We start from the raw sequence: 19,434 nt of genomic DNA on the forward strand, positions 1-19,434 counted from the left end.
AAGGCATCTACAAATTCTTGCCATACCGGGAGAGGTGCATTAACTTCCCTTGAAGCCATCCAAACCGAATACCAATGAACCGCGACATCCCGCTATCTATAGGATGCTAACTCTACCGATTCAATGTCTGAAGCATGCATTAACCGAAGTGTCCTCAACATTCCATCAATAAAGCTCTGAGGGTTCTCATCCGGCTTTGACCCGAAGAATTCCGGTGGGTTTAAGCAAATAAAGTCACGAGCTCTAGCACTGACAACCCTATCACCTTGACCTGTACCTTGCCGCTGGGTCTGAGCAGCAACCAACTGAGTTAGTAAATGAATGGCCTTTTTCACATCTTGGCCCGAAGCATCTGGTGGCGGAGCTGGGGCTGAGGCTCCCTCATGCTCCTCAGAAATAGGCAATAAGCGAGAGGATTGAGATTGAGCCGCATTCTGGGACTCACCCTCTTCTATAACCGTTGGTGGTACTCTCTCGGCCCGTTTTTCTGCCACTGTCTTGCCCTTTTGGGCTACCGTAGCTTTCCTCTTTATAGGCATTTCTGAAATACATAATACACGGTTAAGGAAAGAGAAATCCTTATATCATGGCTCTATCGCACGATCAAAGAAGAAACAAGGTCATTCATTCCTAAAAATACCCGCAGCCTCCTGTTTATAAGTGTGGCGCGCAACACACCCATAAACAAGACTCTACTGGACACGACTCGTAGACACACCCTAGGACAGAACTGATCTGATACCACTTTTGTCATGACCCAACAGGAGGGCCATGACGGGCACCCGGTGCTAACCCACTCGGGCACCTCTCATCGTACATTCATATTTACATCTAGGTGAGCCACATGGCCTACTCGTGTTTTCTATACATTGATAATACTAACCACATCGGGCAACGACACATGTATATCATCATCAACAACAATGCCCATATCCATAAACACAAGCCAACGAGGCTAACAAAATAATATACAAAATATGTGCCGATAAGGCTACAAGACATCTAACCACACACAACTGTCTACAAGCCTCTAAGAGAGTATGTAACATCATATAGACGGGACAGGACCCCGCCATGCCCATATATACACAAAAGTATAGTGCCCAAAAGCTCCAGTTCTAAATCAAATGGAGATCTTCTATGCAGTCTCTGAACAAGCAGTCTATGGGTCAAGTCTATCTCCCTGTCCACCTGCGGGCATGACTTTCACGACCCGGCTAGGGCCGCGACAGGTACCCGGGGCTAACCACCGAGCACCGCTCGTGCTATCATTTACCTAACCCATTTAACAATCATTCATCTATTTCCGGTTAACTTTAAAAAGAGGATTTGCTTTTCATTACAAAAATATAACGCGTTAATACAAAAAAATATTTCAATATACTTATACACATGCGTACTACCCACGTTGTGGAACCACACAACCCACATCGAGCATCTACGAGCCTCTATTGAGTGACACACAAATATATACACAAAAGGAACAACCAATTAGCACCTCCGGAAGATGGAGTGCTCTTCAGCTCGGCTAGTGACTCTTATCAGTCTGGACCGCTTTCCCGTCTACCTGTGGGCATGAACACAGCATACAAAGAAAAGGATGTCAGTACGAGCATTGTACTAAGTATGTAAAGAATACATCAAGAAATAAAGTAAGAATAAGAAAATAAAGTAAGTACAAGGAGATAATCGATAACTGCTTGCCTCATAAGGCGGATCCATGCATGCATACTCATAAAGCACCATATAGTAAATTGTTGCGGAATGCGCAGCCCGATCCATATGTCATCATATGTTAGTGCCGAGGAACGTACGGCCCGATCCATAAATATATTAAGTTAGTGCCGAGGAACGTACGACCCGATCCATAACCCATATATCCCGCGTCCGGGCATCCCGCGTCCGGGATGAAATCATGATATGTCAGCTGACCAGGTGGCTATGCGTCTATAGCGCCTCACCTTCCCCATATCCCCTGAATACATATACATATCATATACTTATACCATATACTTAGCATGCATGAGAGCCCAAGGAAAAGCTGTAAGTACGTCGGAGTGACGTAAGGTCGAAAGCCTCCGATTATGTTATGGAGTAATCATCGTCGCTTTGTCTCACCTTGAGGGAACAATTATTATAAGGCGAGACTATCAATGGAGAATAGCATTAAAAGAAAGCATAGAATAAAATCATGAACTTCATAAGGCATCCATTCATATACTTTGGAAGATTTAGAATAAAGTCACCATCCATGAATAAATTGAGAAATCAGTAAATAGCTCGACATCCTCATATAGTCATTGAAATCGTAAACTTGAAACTTTTAAACATAAGATTTGCTCTCATCATGGTCAGCGTAATAATATTCTCATTTTTGACATCATCATTGTTATTGAAAACAATATCTACGGTCGTTATCATAAACGCTCACATAATCACAACCTTTGGTTTTAGAAAATGGGAGTACTTAATTTGGAAAACATTTATGGAATATCAAGAAGGAAATCGTGCTTCGGAATCTTAGACTATTTAACCTTTGATAGCAAGGAAAAGATGGGAGCATTTATGAAATCGTAAGCTAGGGATCATGCCTTTGAAAGAAAGGGAATAGCCTTACATACCTTCGACGTTTACAATTCTTATTGCTTGCTCGCTCTCCCTTAATGCACTCGTATATACCTTCAAGAGAATTCATGTCGTCGTTAGCTAAGTAATTATAAGAACGGACTACTATTTCTAAGGAAAATTGGATAGCACTTCCTTCACTTCTAATACTTTTCCCATGTTTCATTTCAACTCTCATACATTCGTAACGACACTCACAATATTACTTTCAACAATCATCACTCATACACTTTGAGAAAAAATCTACCATTTTCCTCCAATTTCTCCACATCCATGGTTATAGCTCGTTATCACGTTTTCTCGTATATAATACTTATTTCATGGTCTAGACGTTATTTATAACATATTCACAACCGTAGCTTATCAACATTCATGACTCCATTCAACTACTATTCAATTGTGCCACTATTCACCCATGCAAGGCCCCTTTTCTATGTTCTTATACATTTCAAGTATCTAAGCCTTCCAATACCTTGAACCATATGGTATAGTCATGAAACATACCTTGGATGATGGTGGAACAAGCCTTGAGCAACAATACTCTTTTTATACCAAAACCCTATTTCAACCCTTTTGAGATTTCTTGAAGAAGATGACTTCCAATAGAGTCTCATGCACTTGCTTTCATGAATTAGATGTTGATGATCTTGGTTTCCCTTTGATCTCTTGAATTTTGTGGATGAATATTTGGAGAGCTTCTAGAGTGTTCTTGAAGGTTGTATGGATGAAAAATGAAATAAAATGAGGCTTGGTCCCTTTTAATAACTCAAAGTTGATCTTTAATGAATTCCAGTCGGGGTGAACAGTGGTCGTAAACCACAGTTTACGAGCCGTAAACTGGTTTACGAGCCGTCCTCCCTGGTCATATTTAAGCATGTCCAAAACAGAGAAGTTGGCTGAAGAATATTGCAGTTTACGATCGAGGTTTACGGTCCGTAAACCAGTTTACGGGCCGTATTCCAAGTCGTATTTAAGCATTCCCACACTTTAACAGAAAGTTGGAATTTGAAAGGATGGAGGACGATGGTGGTTTACGGTCCGTAAATCACTTTACGGGCCGTAAATCACTATACGACCACTGGGCTGCATGAAATTCTACTACTTTTCCATTTCCAAAAATTCACGAATCATCACCCCTTGCTTAGTAAAACACCCCACACTCATACCCTTGTCGTTCTATTCCTTGTACATGTACGGGGACTTTTCCGAGGTGTAACAATGACGCAGCGTCCACAAACAAAAGGACGTCAGTACGAATAATGTACTGAGTATGTAAAGCATGATCAATAACATAATGAAAACATAAAAAATAGCATAAAATTGACGAGTCATGAAATGAAAGAGCTAGGTATACCTCTAGCGACGTTCGTCATATTTACTTACCCTTTTTCTAATGGGAAACTTCTATTTCATACATTCATACATTTAGAAGTCTCATATCCGAACATAGAAGTTCGGTGTTTTACGTACCCGACCATGATAGGGTTTGGTGTTATACATACCTGGCCCTACCAAGGCTCAGTGTTATCCGTACCTAACTGCAGTGGTGTGTACGCGATAAATATCGTACCCAGCCATATAAGCTCGGTGTCACATAATAGTCATTCATACTTATACACATATACATACTAGTCCATAAGTATCACCAACATTATTATCATCATCGTTTTCGTTACTTCTTTCCTTGGAGGATCAACTATCATATAAAGGGGGCAATGGCATCGTGAAAACATCAAGAATCATGAGCTTTAGTAATTCTAGGGATGGAGTCATTTAGAAGACATTTTAGAACCCATGAGGTGGTATATAGCAAAGGAATCATTCCTTAATGAAAGAAGGGTTAGCCTTACATACCTCGTCGTCTTCTTAACTACCTAACGTTCCCCGTCGAAGCTTGGAGAATCTACATTTAGAAGGATTCATACCATAGTTAAGCCTTAATGATACTCTTAAATTCAACTAGAACAATTTTTTATCTAACGGAAATTGGGCAGCATTTCCCCTATTTCGTCAACTTCCACCATATTACAAAACAACTCCTAAACAACCACAACACATCCACGATATCATAATCAAGTAATCACATTCCATTAAGTCTTCAAAATTCATTCTCATGTTCAACTTATACTAACAACTTCACACCAACTTTAGCACATTTTCATACAATGCTTCCTCATCGTTATTATTACCTTCCATAACAAGATTATACCCATATCACACTAGGAATCATGACTCAAGTTAGCTTACTACTCAAAAACATCATAAAAGCTACATTTAGACCTCATTTTCTACTTTCTTTTTCTACCCAAGTTGTTCAACAACCAAGCATTCATGATAACATGAAATAAGCATGAAAACTAACCTTTTATCTCATAAGAATGAGCTTCGGAGCAGCTATCAACTTATATGAAAACCCTAGCTTCAATGCCCAAGAATTTCTTGTAGTCTACTAACCCTAGCAAGACTTCTAACACATGGGTATCTTGATTCTTGCCTCCTTATCTTTGTTTTTTTCTTGGGTTGGAGTGGAATATACTTGGAGAAGGGTTTTGGAGCTCTCAAGACTTGTGGAAAAGTGGGAAATGAAATAAAAGAACAAGGATCGTCTATTTATACAAAAATTAAAAAGCTACCCGATGGACTTATACGGGCCATTTATATGGTCCGTATAAATGGACCGTATAACACCACCATGAAAATATCCCTTTCTGTAAAGGTCATGTTATACAAACCCCCCTTATACGGACCGTAAAAGTGGTCGTATAACTCGCAGTTATCCGAAACTTTCTCTCGTTGATTTGTTTGACTTCCAATCCTTGTGGAACCTTTTTGGCACTTATATAACACTTCATTAACCATATAATAGGCCCTATAGCAGCCCCTCAAGACGTTACCAAATAGATATTAGCTCAAGTATAGCGAAAACCTTTCTGAACGCGACTTACATTTCACTCCCTTCAACAAACTTAGGCTCATATATTCATATAACTTCAAAATCTTATAGTATGCACCTTAAGTTATCTAATACCTTCCTTAATCTCGTAAGGGTTTCATAATCACCTTAAGCTCACGTTAGCTTACTCACAAGGCAACAAATCCGAAATTTCCGAGGTGTAATACTTATACTCCAACTCAATCTTGTGATCCACGTCACGTTTAGGAGGAAAGTTCTTAGGCAGCTTGTCCGGCATAACATCTTTGTTCTCTTCGAGCAATTTCTCTATGCAAGACTACAGTGTCTCCTGGGGACCTTTGTCTTCTTCCAAACTTGCAATGATAGCCATGAGTGTTGACTCACCTTTCTTGAGCCCCTTTACAAGTTGCATGGCTGAAAGTTGTGCTTGGCCCTGGTCATGCGGCATAATTATTGTAGGCACCATGCAAGCCCATTCTCGCTCCCAGTGAACACTGAGTTTAATATCTATTTAGCTTGGGCACAAAGAACAAAGAGCAACCTGTGGGTTGATTGAAAAGACAAAGTCACATGGGAGAGAGAAAAAATAGTGGCCAGGTAAAGCTGCTAATTTATTAATTTGGCTAATCGAGTAACAAAACAATAAATGTTTATGAATTTTGGTGCATCTCATATGCCAATTAGCCAAATTGTAGTAAAGAAAAGAAATAGTCAGAATAGGATTTTTCGTTATCTTGTGAACACTGAGTTTAATATCTATTTAGCTTGGGCAGAAAGAGTTTGATTTCCAATTAGCTCGTGAATAATGAGTCTAAGTTTTATACGTTGATATGATAAAACTTTCTATATTCTAAAGTTATTTTGAAATCAATTATAAGTAGATAGATGTTGTAAAATTCTATTATCACTATAAACTTATAAGTCCATAAAGATAATTTGCGCAATCTGTACATAAAACTTAGAGCCCATTTGGATTGGCTTATAAGTTGCTTATAAGCTGTTTTCAGCTTTTTTGAGTGTTTGGTTGACCAACTTAAAGTCATTTTGTGCTTAAAATAAACCCAAAAATTAATTAAGCTTGTTTGATTTAGCTTATCTAAAGCAGCTTATAAGCTGAAAATAGCTTATAAGTCAAAAAAAAAAAAGTTGGGCTACCTTTTTTAAGCCCATCCAAACAGGCTCTTAAATGTGTAAGATAATTAAGCAGTAAAGCAAGAACCGCTGAGCAAATGACAGAAATGGGTCGATTTAGAACCCGTTTTAGATGGATAAAAATAAATTGTAAGAATTAAGTGATGAAAACTTTTTTTAATGTCAAAATTGACTTTTATTAACTAAAAATCAATTAATTTTTATAATTCTTAATTTTATGCACCAACTGATAAAAAGCACTTTTAAATATTAAAACTGACTTTATTAATAAATAATTAGCACAAAAAGGAGTTAATTGTTGTAAGATTTTTAAACTAACTTATGTCTCAATTCAATTAAGTTACAAATGAATTAGATAAAACTATTTTAATAAATATATAATAATTAATAATGTGGTTAAAATGTATATATTCACGTAAATAATAGTAGAGAACATAAGTGGAAATATAGTGGCAAAGAAGAGAGAAAATAAACAACAATGAGGTTAGTATTTCTACCGCAGTAAAATGTATTTTACAGACACAAGAAAATGTAAATAATAACATAGTAGAATACTTATAACTTTTAGTTTGTTCTAGTTTAAAATATTTCTGGTATTTATCAAACATCAAGGTAAGCCAAAGAAATTACTTGTTTAAAATAAATATTTTAATTTTATCAGTTTTTATTCTTCAGGTCCATTCATACCTTTATTATTTACAAATCATATGGTATTTACTTTGGCTTTATAAAGTCCTAGTCTAAATTAGACGAATTTTAAGTGTTAAACTACTTTAGAAAAAAAATTAAATTTATTATTTTATATTTAATTACGATTAAAAACAACCCTTATTAAGATTAAAGGAAAATACAAAACCAGCACTCCAAAATATAGAGAATAAAATTAAGATATTTCCCATGGGTATCTTTTTGACCCTTTTTCACTTTTAAGTTTAAGAACGAGAACACACGTTCGACAGACCGCTAGAAGCTGGCACCTTGATGTCGGCTCTTTGTAATGCACGGATTGCTCTTCAAATGCACTGAAATTTAATTTTTGGCCCTCTTACTTGTGATTTTTAATTTTTGTCCACAATGCTTATTAATAAAATATTCGTTCGGCATAAAGTTCTGTAGCATTTATCTTTGGAAATTAAATTTTTGATGTCGCTCAATATGAGTTTTGTATGAATTAATTTATGCAAAAATGTTATGCAATATTTTTAGAATTTGTTCAAAATTTATTATAGCGTTCAGAAATTGAAGTTATGCTTCTTTGGGCATATATTTTTTGGAAAAAGGCCAAATATACCCCTGTACTATTGAAAAAGGGTCAAACATACCCCTCGTTATACTTTGGGTTCAAATATACTCCTGCCGTTATACTATTGAATCAAATATATCCCTCCTCCGTTAAAGTTGTCTAAGGTGGACATCATATCTTACGTGGCAGTGATATTTGATGAGGCGGATGTGCCACGTGCAAAGGCGAATCTAGGATTTCATGAGGATGGGTTCACCATTGCTTTAAGATTAGATATAAATTTTTATGGGGACATTGACTTCCCGAGCAAAAGATAATTAATTACATTTTTTTAAGAAGTAAGTTGTTTTAAGAAGCAAATTTTTATGTCTCTCTTTGAATTTCCGGAGCTATATGCGAACTCACGGATGGGCGGCTACTAGAACTTGGTTGTCCAATGTACAACTTAGTCACGTATTTATCCATTTTGATTCCTACAAATTTAAATAACTATTCAACTTAGTCACAAATTTATCTCTTGCAAATTCATAATAAAATAGGGGAATCAGACCCCTTTCACATTAAAATATAAGGGTATCACACCCTTCCAAATTTGTAATAACATAAAGGAATCACACCCCTTTCGCATTCAAAAATAAGGGAATCACATCCTTCCCAATTTGTAATAAAATGGAGGAATCACACCTCTTTCGCATTAAAAAAAAAAAGAGAATCACACCCTTCTAAATTTATAATAAAATAGAGGAATCACACCCCTTTCGCATACAAATATAAGGGAATCACACTCTTCCACATTTATAATAAATTAGAGGAATCACGCCCCTTTCGCATTCAAAATTATAGAGAAGTGTTCATTTCGATCTATTGAGCTCGAAATTTTGGTGCAAATACGATCGAAGAGGTCTAAAAATATACGACCGCAGTGCAAATGGTACTTCTCCTTCAAAACAAAATGATGACTCCAACCTAAAAATGAAAATTTGTCAAATTCCTTAAAACCCATAAACCCCAAAATTCAAAAGAACCAAGAAAATAAGCTTTCAAAAGTCAAAACCCATAAACCCCAAAATTCAAAAACTCAAAAAAACCAATAAAATTCAGAAACCCAAATTCAAAAATCAATAAAAAGACCAAAAGGATGTTCCAAATTCGAATTCAAGACTTACTGGACACCTTGTTGTTATGAGATATTTTGTTTTGGGATTAGAGAATAATATTATAATAAAGAATAAATATGAGAATGGAGAATAGATTTTGCCTTTTTGAAACTTGTGACTTTAATTTGACTTGATGGATTTTGGTGGGTTCATTAGTGGCTTACAGCTTAGCTATCAACTATGGGTTTCTAAGTTTCTTGATTGTCATGACTCATGAGTTCATTGTTACGCCATGGAGTTTTTTTTAAAATTATTTTTATTTTTTTTATTTTTGTAACTTTTGGGACTTGGTATAATCTATATATAATATAAATCTAGGAATAAACAAGGTGATGTGGCAGCTCTCTATGACCACCATTTCTATTTATCCTTTTTCTCCTTTTTTTGACATTTTTCCTATTTTTGTCAATTATTCTATTTTTTTAAAAAAAATCATTTTCATCTCTAATTAAACTGAATAATTAATACATAATTATGATTACACCTTTTCATCTTCTTCATCTGTTTTTCTCATTCAATCCATTCATGGGTCAACAATTATTTAATCTCCAATTAAGCTTAACAATTAATATACACATTAATGTTTATGCTTTTTGATCTCCTTCCAGTCTTCCATTTTCGTTGGTTCTGCATCTACTTATGCCTTTTAATATCCTTCCACTTTCGTTGGTTATACTCAAATTTTTCATTCATATATCATATGGCACATACTTCAGTTACAGCTTATCCCTAAAAGGCTAATTTTCACTTTTTTTTTTTGCTCTCTCTCTCTTGTGATTTGTGTATGATAAAATATATGTAGTTGTTTATAGATTGTTTGATTTGTCTTCAATTATTTTATAGGTGTGAGGAGGCAATCAGAAGATGTGAAGGTAACAAAGAGTTATAATAGATGAAAAATGCAAAGGTTCAACTGGATGGCCACAAGTTTTCTTCACACATTGGTTGAGATATGCTCTAAGATGAATCTTTCGCACCTCGCTTCACGGAGTATTATATTTTACTTTGCGAGATTTTGTGGCATGCTATACAATAATCCTTCCAGAGTCAATTTGAAGATTTTTTTTTCTTTATATTCAAAATATTCAGGCGATCATGAATGGATAGCTAATAGCACATGTAAACACTCCTTGTAGTTGACCTATCATAATTTAAAAGGTGTACTATCTCACTGCAGATTTTTACTCTTATGAAATCTTTTTTAGTTTTAAGTATTTAAATCTTTTTCGTTTTAAATATTTCGTTAGCCTTCTTTTCTTTTAATTTTTGTCAAATATTCTGGATATTAATGGCCATTGAAAGAAATAGATTGAAAGTGAACTATATTAAGGGCTATGGCATAATTTATCCTCATTCTTATATTTATGTTGACAAGTTTTATTTCATTCTAATGATTGTTAAAATTTTTGTGTTGGTGTACAACATATTATTGGGAATTTATAACTTTATGTCAGAAAATTACTTTTTAAATTCCTAATTTTAATATTATATTTTGAACAGAGTTAGTGGTGGTGAGAACCTTTTTCATGGCAGTAGTGTGGTGCGCATGACATTTTCTTATTATTGTGATTCAAGACTTCATTTCAAACTGTTGTCTTCTTTTCTTAATTTTTTTTTCCTTTTCAATTTGAGTGTGTGTGATTAATTCACATATTTTCCACTTTCTTAATTTATCTAAATTTATGGTGTTGTTTCACTTGCGAATATACTACATATATTGTAGTAAATGCTACCTTGATTTCAATGACTCCCCGAGCCACGACCTTTTTGATCCTTTAGAACTAACTTCAGCATTGAGTAAAGAAAAGGTCTCTTGGCCCTTGGATTGGTGCGCAAGCATAAGAAGAACAAAAAAGAGGGGTTCGAGCTTAATAAGAATCATACAAACGGCATACTAAACAGAAGCGTGTAGTCTCAAAAGAAGGCAATCACTATCACTTATGTAATTTTAAGAATTTGTCTCAATAACTTTGATTTTTTGTTTTATTTTCATTTTCTATGATTAATGTTCATTATTTTGTGTAATTATATGCAAATATTACTTTTGTTATGTTTACAAACAGGTCCAACAATCGCATTCTTAATCCTCTTAGTACTTTTATCCTCTTAGTACTCTTACTCCATTTCTTGGAATTTAATGAAATATTGAATATAGTAATTCATTTGGAATGTGAAAATACCCTTTAATGTATTTTTAATTACCTCCTTTCCTTATTATCCTTTCTTATGTAGCTATTTCTCTCTTTTGTTCTCTTTTAATTTTTACTTTTAAATGCATTTTTTTTTCTTATTGTCTTTTGTTTCCTAACTTTAATATTTATTTTATTTCCTTTTTAGTGATCTTGATATAACAATCCTTTAGATCGGTGAAGAAAATGAGAAAGTAAATGGGGGAACAGAAAAAATATTGATGTAAAAAACTAAGCAACTCACATTAGAGAGGATGCATCTTATATGCACGACTTGGAATAATAAATTGTTCACAAAAGATAGGGTATATTAGTAGGTAGTTGAGCGTCATCCTCCTTATTAATTCATATTAGTAGTCGTAGTATTACTTTTTGCAAGTTTATTGTCCTTCGATTGCTGCTACTTTCTGTTGTCCCTTGTACTTTCATTATCTTATTAATTTATGGTAGTTATGGCTTCCTTTTTCTCAAACATCTTTGTCACATTTTTATAGTATATTACCATGGCTTTTTATACTGTTTCAAATTGCTTATCCTTGTGACGAGGGTCTCCCGGAAACAACCTATCTACCTCCCAAAGTAGGGATTTAATATTGCCATCTTTTCCTTTTTCGTTATTTTTTTAAAAAAATATTTTACCTTTTCAAGTTCACATATACTGATTTCTTATATAAATTCATATTTAAGGTAAAACATTTTTCATGAATTCTCTTTTATGAAATTTATGAAATATGTGTGCTTGATAAAAAAATGGTTCCCTTTTATAAAAGTAATTAATAGCATTAGTATTCAACTGCATTTTAGTTCTTTTTATAACCGCGCGAAGCGCGGACAAGTACACTAGTTAGAAATAAAGGAAAGAAAAGTATATGATGCAATATGAAGTAAAAACACTTTTTTACTTGAGTAATAATATAAAAAGGAAGGTAAAAAGGTAGCTTTAGAAAATAATAGCAAAAATTTAAAAATATGCCCGAGTTGGGGATTGAACCCGTGATCTTAAGAATACAAAGAAAACCTTTGACCAATGCTCCACTTAGCCTATTATGACCATGTATTCACTAAATTAATATTAGATATATTTTCAGAATTATACACATAATATATCGAGATTAGTCGAGTGACCATGTGTTCACGTGACCCAAAATTTATACACAAATTCGCCCCTGGCCACGTGGCATTGCCACCTTATCACCCCTAACCTATTTTACTCCTTCCCACTTCCACCACTAAAATTTCATCATCGTTGCCACCATATTATCCATCAATGGTGACTAAATCTGAGAGAGAGCACTAATGAACTTAAAATGAACCTCAAATTTTGGGATTAACATAATGACTAACAAATGGTATAAATAATTTGGTTTGATCTTAGCTAATGCGTACAATTAATTACTAGTAAAGAATTTTGATCCTACATTTTATACTGGATAATCCCCTAATTCCAGTAACCAAACTTTCCCTTGAAGTTTTGATCAAATGTTTAGTGTACTCTAAAAATTATACATCAATTTAAAAATTTAACAAAAAGAGTATTAATTTTCCCGTAATTAATTTTGCATTTGAACTAAACCATCATAAAAGCATGGGTAAAACACGAGACGACAACACAGATCAAATGTCCATGCCACCGAGCTAAAGAGCCTTTCTTTTTTCTTCCAAGAAGAGAGAAAAAAAAGGGTTTTAGTAGACTCATCAGCTACTAATGCTCCTTTCCTCTTCGCTCTCTGTATACACAGTACTCTGTATCCATATGTCTGCTCTCTGCTTCTCCACTGCCAACACTTCACGACAAAGAACAAATTAACCCAAAATTTGATGTTCATTTTAAGTCCATTATTGCTCTCTCTCAGATTTAGTCACTATTGATGGATAATACGGTGGTAATGGTGAAATTTTAGTGGTGGGAGTGGGAAGGAGTAAAATGGGTTAGGGGTGATGAGGTGGCAATGCCATGTGGCATCCACCTCATCAAATATCACTGTCACGTAAGATATGATGTCCCACCTTGAACGACTTTAACGGAGGAGGGGTATATTTGATCCAATAGTATAACGGCAGGGTATATTTGAATCCAAAGTATAACAAGAAGTATATTTGACCCTTTTTCAATAATACAGGGGTATATTTGACCCTTTTCCGTATATTTTTTTTATACGAAAATGTAGACTTGTATCGCACAAAATGTAAACTTACGTCATGTAAAACGTGGTGATGGTCAAAAATTAAACATCAGCCAAAATAGAGACATTTGTGCGAATGACGCCTTTGTAATTGCCTGTTGCTTGCAACCTATGTCGGTCTCCCTTGCTTCCCATTTTTATTACACAAAAAAAAAAAAAAAAAAAAAAACTCTATTGTCCCCATGAGCAAATGAACGATCATACAAAAGACTGGAACCTTCTCAACTTTTTCTTCTTCCCTTCACTTCCATTCCATACCATAACTTTTCCGGAAGAATTTGCTTACTACTTCCCGAAAAGTTTCAAGTTTTGGCCATAGCATAATATGGAAAATGAGACTGCCACTGCGCCTCAGCTGGCAGCTCTTGCTGACACTGATATCAATTGGGACAGGTTTACTCTTTCTTCATTTCTTTCTTTAGTTTGGCTTTTGCCCTTCTATGTGTTTCTTGATTTATATATTTCTGTCATTATATTCTTGCTAAAGCTTTGAAAAGTTATAATGTTTCTGCAAATGAGCTCCATTGCTTTAGCCTTTAGTAATGACTAATGAATATATTAAGTTCGTCTTTTGTAAGGTCAAATTACTTCGTTTAACTTTTCTTTTTGGGGTGTGGGGATAAACGTAACTCCAGTAATTTATAGTATTGGTTTATCTAATGATGGGGGTATAAATCTTAAGGTGCCTGGTTCCCTTAGGTTGGCAGCCAGCATAAAAATTGTCATAATATTACAAATCCTCTAGACATTGAACGGAATGGATAGAGGAGTCATATATATAGTCGACCCAACAAGTTTGGAATTGAGGCATAAGGTGATTGATTGATCGAATGATCTACTTAGTGGGCATGTGAAGAGATGCACTTAGGAAAAATGTTTGTACATGATTTTGTTCAGAGATATAGCTAGCTTCAGTTATGGTGCATCTTTATTAGTACTAATTAATACGGAGTAATACAGCCAGGGAAGCCAATTTAATCTCTTTCTCAATTTGGATCGAAGTTAGTCTTCTATGAGAACAGGGCTTAAAGTGACCATTACCTTAGCTTGTTTTTGTCAATGCAAGGGATACTTAACGGTATCTTCAAGTCTAAAGAATACCGGTCTAGAATATATTGAAAGAAAGTCAAAACAAAAGGAAAACCAAAAATGGTGATGGGAGCACTTGTCCAGTGTGTACAAATCCGAATCGAGCTGAAATAGAACTCCTTGGATATAAGAACTATCATTATGTATGGCATGGAAGTAAAGTAGGAGATTTGAGATTTCCTTTCTCTTTTTGAGGTAGGAAATAATTCCAGGATGTTTGCCACCCCTATTTCTTATTCGTTTTTAAATTTCTAATAGTGGATAAAAAGTCGAAATAAATCTTTGCGACTTCCAACCTAGCGTATGTACTTTTCCGGAAGAGAAAGTAAAAATATAAACGCCTCACCTTTTCAGTCTCCCCTTTCTTGAACTAATCCTAGTGTATGTTGTGTGTTAGATCCTTGGCAGAACGTTTCAATCACTTTAACTTCTCCTGTCCTAGTTTTAGCTTTAATCATAAAGCTCTTTCCTTATATTGAGAAACAACTTAAGTTTTTAAGTTCCGGAAATCTTACTGTCTTATTGCAGGTTGGATAAGGCCAGGTTTCATATAATAGGAGCTATTCTTTTCACAGTTCAGTCGGCGTTAATACATCCAACTGCAGTAGTGAAGACAAGAATGCAAGTGGCTGGATCTGGACTTTCTCAAATGAACGGACTCTCTGTATTTAGGCATATACTTAAAAGTGATGGCACCCCAGGCATCTATAGAGGCTTTGGCACATCTGCCGTGGGTTCATTGCCAGGTAGAGTTCTGGCTTTGACTTCACTTGAACTATCAAAGGATATGATGCTAAAATACACACAAGGTCTTAATATGCCTGAAGCAACTCGTGTCGGTGTAGCAAATGGATTTGCTGGCATGGTCTCCAACTTAGTCTCATGCGTATACTTTGTGCCTCTGGATGTGGTGCGTAAAACTGACTTTGACTATTTATTGGAGTATTTTTAGAGGCACCTAAAGAATATTTTTTCTCTGTATTATAAGTTTTCTTCCTCAAGTGTTACTACATGTTAAATGCTCTTGAGAATAAGTCAGGAATAATTAAGAATTAATAAAATCTGTAACAAAATATAACTTTTGTACACTGTACAGTCTATATCTTACGGAAAAGATTCATTAAATATAACGGATTGATGATTTTGGTGAGGAAGTGCTTTACAGTTTACACTGTTCTAGTGGCCTTGATGTTTGCTCAGGAAAACATGTACATTTAACAATTTCTAGAAATGATGTTCCCTCTGTCCCATATTAGTTTAATATGGTATTTCCAGTAGCTTGTCTTTTATGCGTGAAGTTACAGGTGCAAGCTTATACAATATGACTCTTTTCTGTTTCAGGTTTGCCAGAGACTTATGGTTCAGGGAATTCCAGGGAGTAAGCCTTGTACTGGTCCATTCGATGTTATAAGGAAAGTACTAAAAGCTGAAGGAGTCCGTGGTATGTATAGAGGATTTGGATTAACAGCCGTGACTCAGTCTCCTGCGCAGGCACTTTGGTTGGGTGCCTATGGTGCTGCTCAGCACATGATTTGGAGGTAAAATGTTCTTCTTACTGGACGAAAAATATAGTTGCTGTCAGTTACTAATATCCTCTTTTGTGAAATTGTGAGCTCAGGAATCTGGGTTATGGTGACAACGTGGACAAGAAACCGTCTCACATGGAGATGGTGGCGGTCCAGGCTACAGCTGGATTACAAGAAACCGTCTCACATGGAGATGGTGGCGGTCCAGGCTACAGCTGGATTTGTTCGCTGGTGCCTGTTCATCAGTTATTACAACTCCCATAGATACTATTAAAACACGACTTCAGGTAAAACCTTATTCTCTTTGATATGTGAATTCAAATTTGGGAAGTCTATTGTCATGATTAGCTTTGCTGGTGCATCTGAAGGTTATCGATGATTATGGGGTTGGGAGACCTTCTGTACTGAAGACCACGAAAGCACTTCTCAGAGAAGATGGGTGGAAAGGCTTCTATAGAGGCTTTGGACCTAGGTTCCTCAATATGTCTTTCTATGGAACCACAATGATCGTCACCTATGAGATAATCAGTAAGCCTCATTTGTCTTGCAGCTTCCTGAGTTGGCATCTTTTTGTTGTGGAATTATTCTCAAAAACAACACTTACACCAACTTTTTAATTTTTGAATGCATCTGTTGTTACAAAATAAATGAGTTCCTCCTTTCCTTCAAAGCATCTTTGGTTCCTTTCGAGCCAAATACTCCACATTATGCATAACGGTAAAGTCATCCCTATCTTCTTTCGCTGCTTCCTCATTTTCTGATTTCCCCAACTACAAAGAACTTGGCTGATGTTTTCTACATAACACATCCCCACCCTTTGTATCTCCCAGTTGTTAAAATGTCTTCTAAACTGAAATGTCCATGAGCTGCCATCCCAATGGTCAGCTACTGCACCATTTTTGTCTAGTACAATGCTGTATAAATCAGGAAACTGAGAGCTAAAGATTCCTCCGGCCCCATTTGTCCTCCCAAAATTTAAATCCTCTTTGCCATAGACCATAGTGAACATATTCTACCAAATTTATTGGTTGTGCTGAACATGACCTGTCGAAGTAACATGTTTGGGACCACCTCATATCCAGTCTCTTCTGCATGATATCTTTACCGGAAGTGCTCTTTTTGTTTTCTTTTCCTTTTACTTTCTACAATTAACATATTTTTCTTGTTTCCACTGCATAACCTGACAAAAGTAATTAGTTTTAGGATCTCCATATCCCCTTGTAGATGATAGCCTTGATTTTTGCATGATACATCTCGCTGTGGAAAAAAAAAAAAAAAAGCTTCCTCCTTCCATCATTAGCTTATAAGTTAGTTTGAGTACAGTTCACTAGCTACATATCTACTAACAAATATTTCCTCTTTTTCCAGAGAGACTATCCGTTAAACAAGCATGATCATTCGGACAATAAAGCCCAAAGAGCATCAATATTCGGAAAGTACGAAAACGGTTGAACCAGTAACTGGGAGGCTTCATATGATACAACTAACTTCAATTTTTTTTTTTATTTCTTTGTTTTGTTCAGCGGGATTTTTCTCTTGTTATTCTTTTATGACCTTTATACCCACTTAAGGGCATTTAAACTAGGGAAAAGGGTCAAAAATACCCCTCTACTTTGGAAAAAGGGCTAAAAATATCCTCCGAACTTATCTTGGGTCAAAAATACCCCTCCCATCCTTGAAGTTTTCAAATATACCCATGTCTTGACGGAAATTATCCTCCAAAATTACTCGAAATTATTTTTGAAATCCGCTCCATCATTTACACCCGATCTAACTAAATAATAACCCATAAGATCCCCTTATTCCTCCAATTCCCTTAAACTTCAAACCTACGTATTGGGGGAATAAGGAGATTTTATGAGTTATTATTTAGTTGGGTCAGGTGTAAATGATGGAGCGGGTTTCAAAAATGATTTCGGGTTATTTTGGGGGATAATTTCCGTCAAGACAAGGGTATATTTGAAAACTTTAAGGATGGGAGGGATATTTTTGACCCAAAATAAGTTCGGAGGATATTTTTAGCCCTTTTTTCAAAGTAGAGGGGGTATTTTTGACCCTTTTCCCTTTGAACTATTAGTGATTAAGCATCGTCAGATTTCAATAGTTTCTAATGTAGTATGATATTTTCACCTTGTACTCCACAAGCAAAGGAAGTGAAACTGGATTTCAGAGGCTTAAGCTTGTAATGTTTGTATCTTTTTAAAGTTCTTACCACTAGACTCATTGCATTTGAAGTTATGGGTTCATAATCTGATATTTCTTGAAATTTTAATGATTTCACATGTAAGGAAAAGTTACCTGATGTGTAACTTATTATGCTCCATAATTACACTTATAAGCGGTATTTTTAATTAATTACGAAACACTATATATTTTACATTTTATAGTAGAATACACGTATCCCTAAATCATGGGCACAATTCTTGTATGCGCATGCTACCGTGTGTATACTATTAGTGTATATATAATTTGTCATTGTATATATATTGATAGTACATGCGTGTGCATATAGTGTATATGCTAGTTTTGAAAGAGCGCCTGCATATAATGAATATGTTACGTTTTGAACAAAAAATATTGCTACGTTTTGAAAATAAATAACATTGCTATTTATTTATTTATTTGTTAAAAAGGATACTGATTTGGCTATTTTAAAAGATACTAGATGCTGGAACCCGTGCTAGCACGGGCTCAACATATATTTATAATTTAATCGATGTAATTATAAGAATCTTTCAATATATTCTAGGATGTTTCTTTGTTACAATTAATCAATATTTCAAAACTATTCAATTTTATCTCTATGCAATTTTAAGAAATTTTCAACATATTTAACGACGTTTTTTGAAAGTCACGTGTGAAAAGCTAGAAGTTTTGGAAGCATGAGTTCTATAATTTGTGTTATAGTATATTTTTTCAGATTATTTGAAATGCTTTGAGACATTATATATTTGTGTGGTAGTAAATTATTTCATTAAGCGTAAAATTAATATTGAATAAATATTTTTAACATTAGTAAAATTATTATTAAGAACAACAACAATATTATAATCTTTGAGTTCCTTATTCCATCTTTAATATGTTGTGTAAATAAAACCTTAGTAGTGGAGTAATTGACAATTGAAATATATGAAAAATTGAATCACTGGGCCTGTTTGGAAAGCCACCCAGGTAATTGGAATTGGGTGTAATTACACAGTTTGGCCTGTTTGTTTGACCAGGTAATTACACAGTTAGGTGGGAATTGGGTGTAATTGACAGGGTGTAATTACACTCTCCAATTCTCAAGGGGGGGGGGGGGGGGGGGGCTGAGAATTGGGTGTAATTACACCCTGTAATTACAGGGTTACTTTTTA

At 35.1% G+C, this 19,434-nt stretch overlaps 1 protein-coding gene across 1 annotated transcript; it reads left to right on the forward strand.

The window, feature by feature from the left end:
* The first annotated feature begins 13,472 nt into the window (after positions 1-13,472).
* On the forward strand, positions 13,473-18,339 carry LOC132626604 (uncharacterized). Its single transcript, XM_060341523.1, has 7 exons — positions 13,473-13,856; positions 15,081-15,462; positions 15,894-16,090; positions 16,171-16,258; positions 16,294-16,365; positions 16,447-16,606; positions 17,447-18,339. The coding sequence occupies exons 1-7, from the start codon at positions 13,789-13,791 to the stop codon at positions 17,470-17,472; spliced, it is 993 nt and encodes a 330-aa protein (XP_060197506.1). The 5' UTR covers positions 13,473-13,788; the 3' UTR covers positions 17,473-18,339.
* The last annotated feature ends 1,095 nt before the right edge of the window (positions 18,340-19,434 follow it).

The sequence above is a fragment of the Lycium barbarum genome, chromosome 2, assembly GCF_019175385.1.
Source record: "Lycium barbarum isolate Lr01 chromosome 2, ASM1917538v2, whole genome shotgun sequence".
Taxonomy (NCBI): Eukaryota; Viridiplantae; Streptophyta; class Magnoliopsida; order Solanales; family Solanaceae; genus Lycium; species Lycium barbarum.

Excerpts from the sequence above, each read along its gene's own strand:
- LOC132626604 (XM_060341523.1), top strand. The coding sequence starts at position 13,789 with ATGGAAAATGAGACTGCCACTGCGCCTCAGCTGGCAGCTCTTGCTGAC. Across the intron at positions 16,091-16,170 it reads GCTCAGCACATGATTTGGAG|GAATCTGGGTTATGGTGACA; the intron begins GTAAAATGTTCT and ends TTGTGAGCTCAG. Across the intron at positions 16,607-17,446 it reads CGTCACCTATGAGATAATCA|AGAGACTATCCGTTAAACAA; the intron begins GTAAGCCTCATT and ends CTCTTTTTCCAG.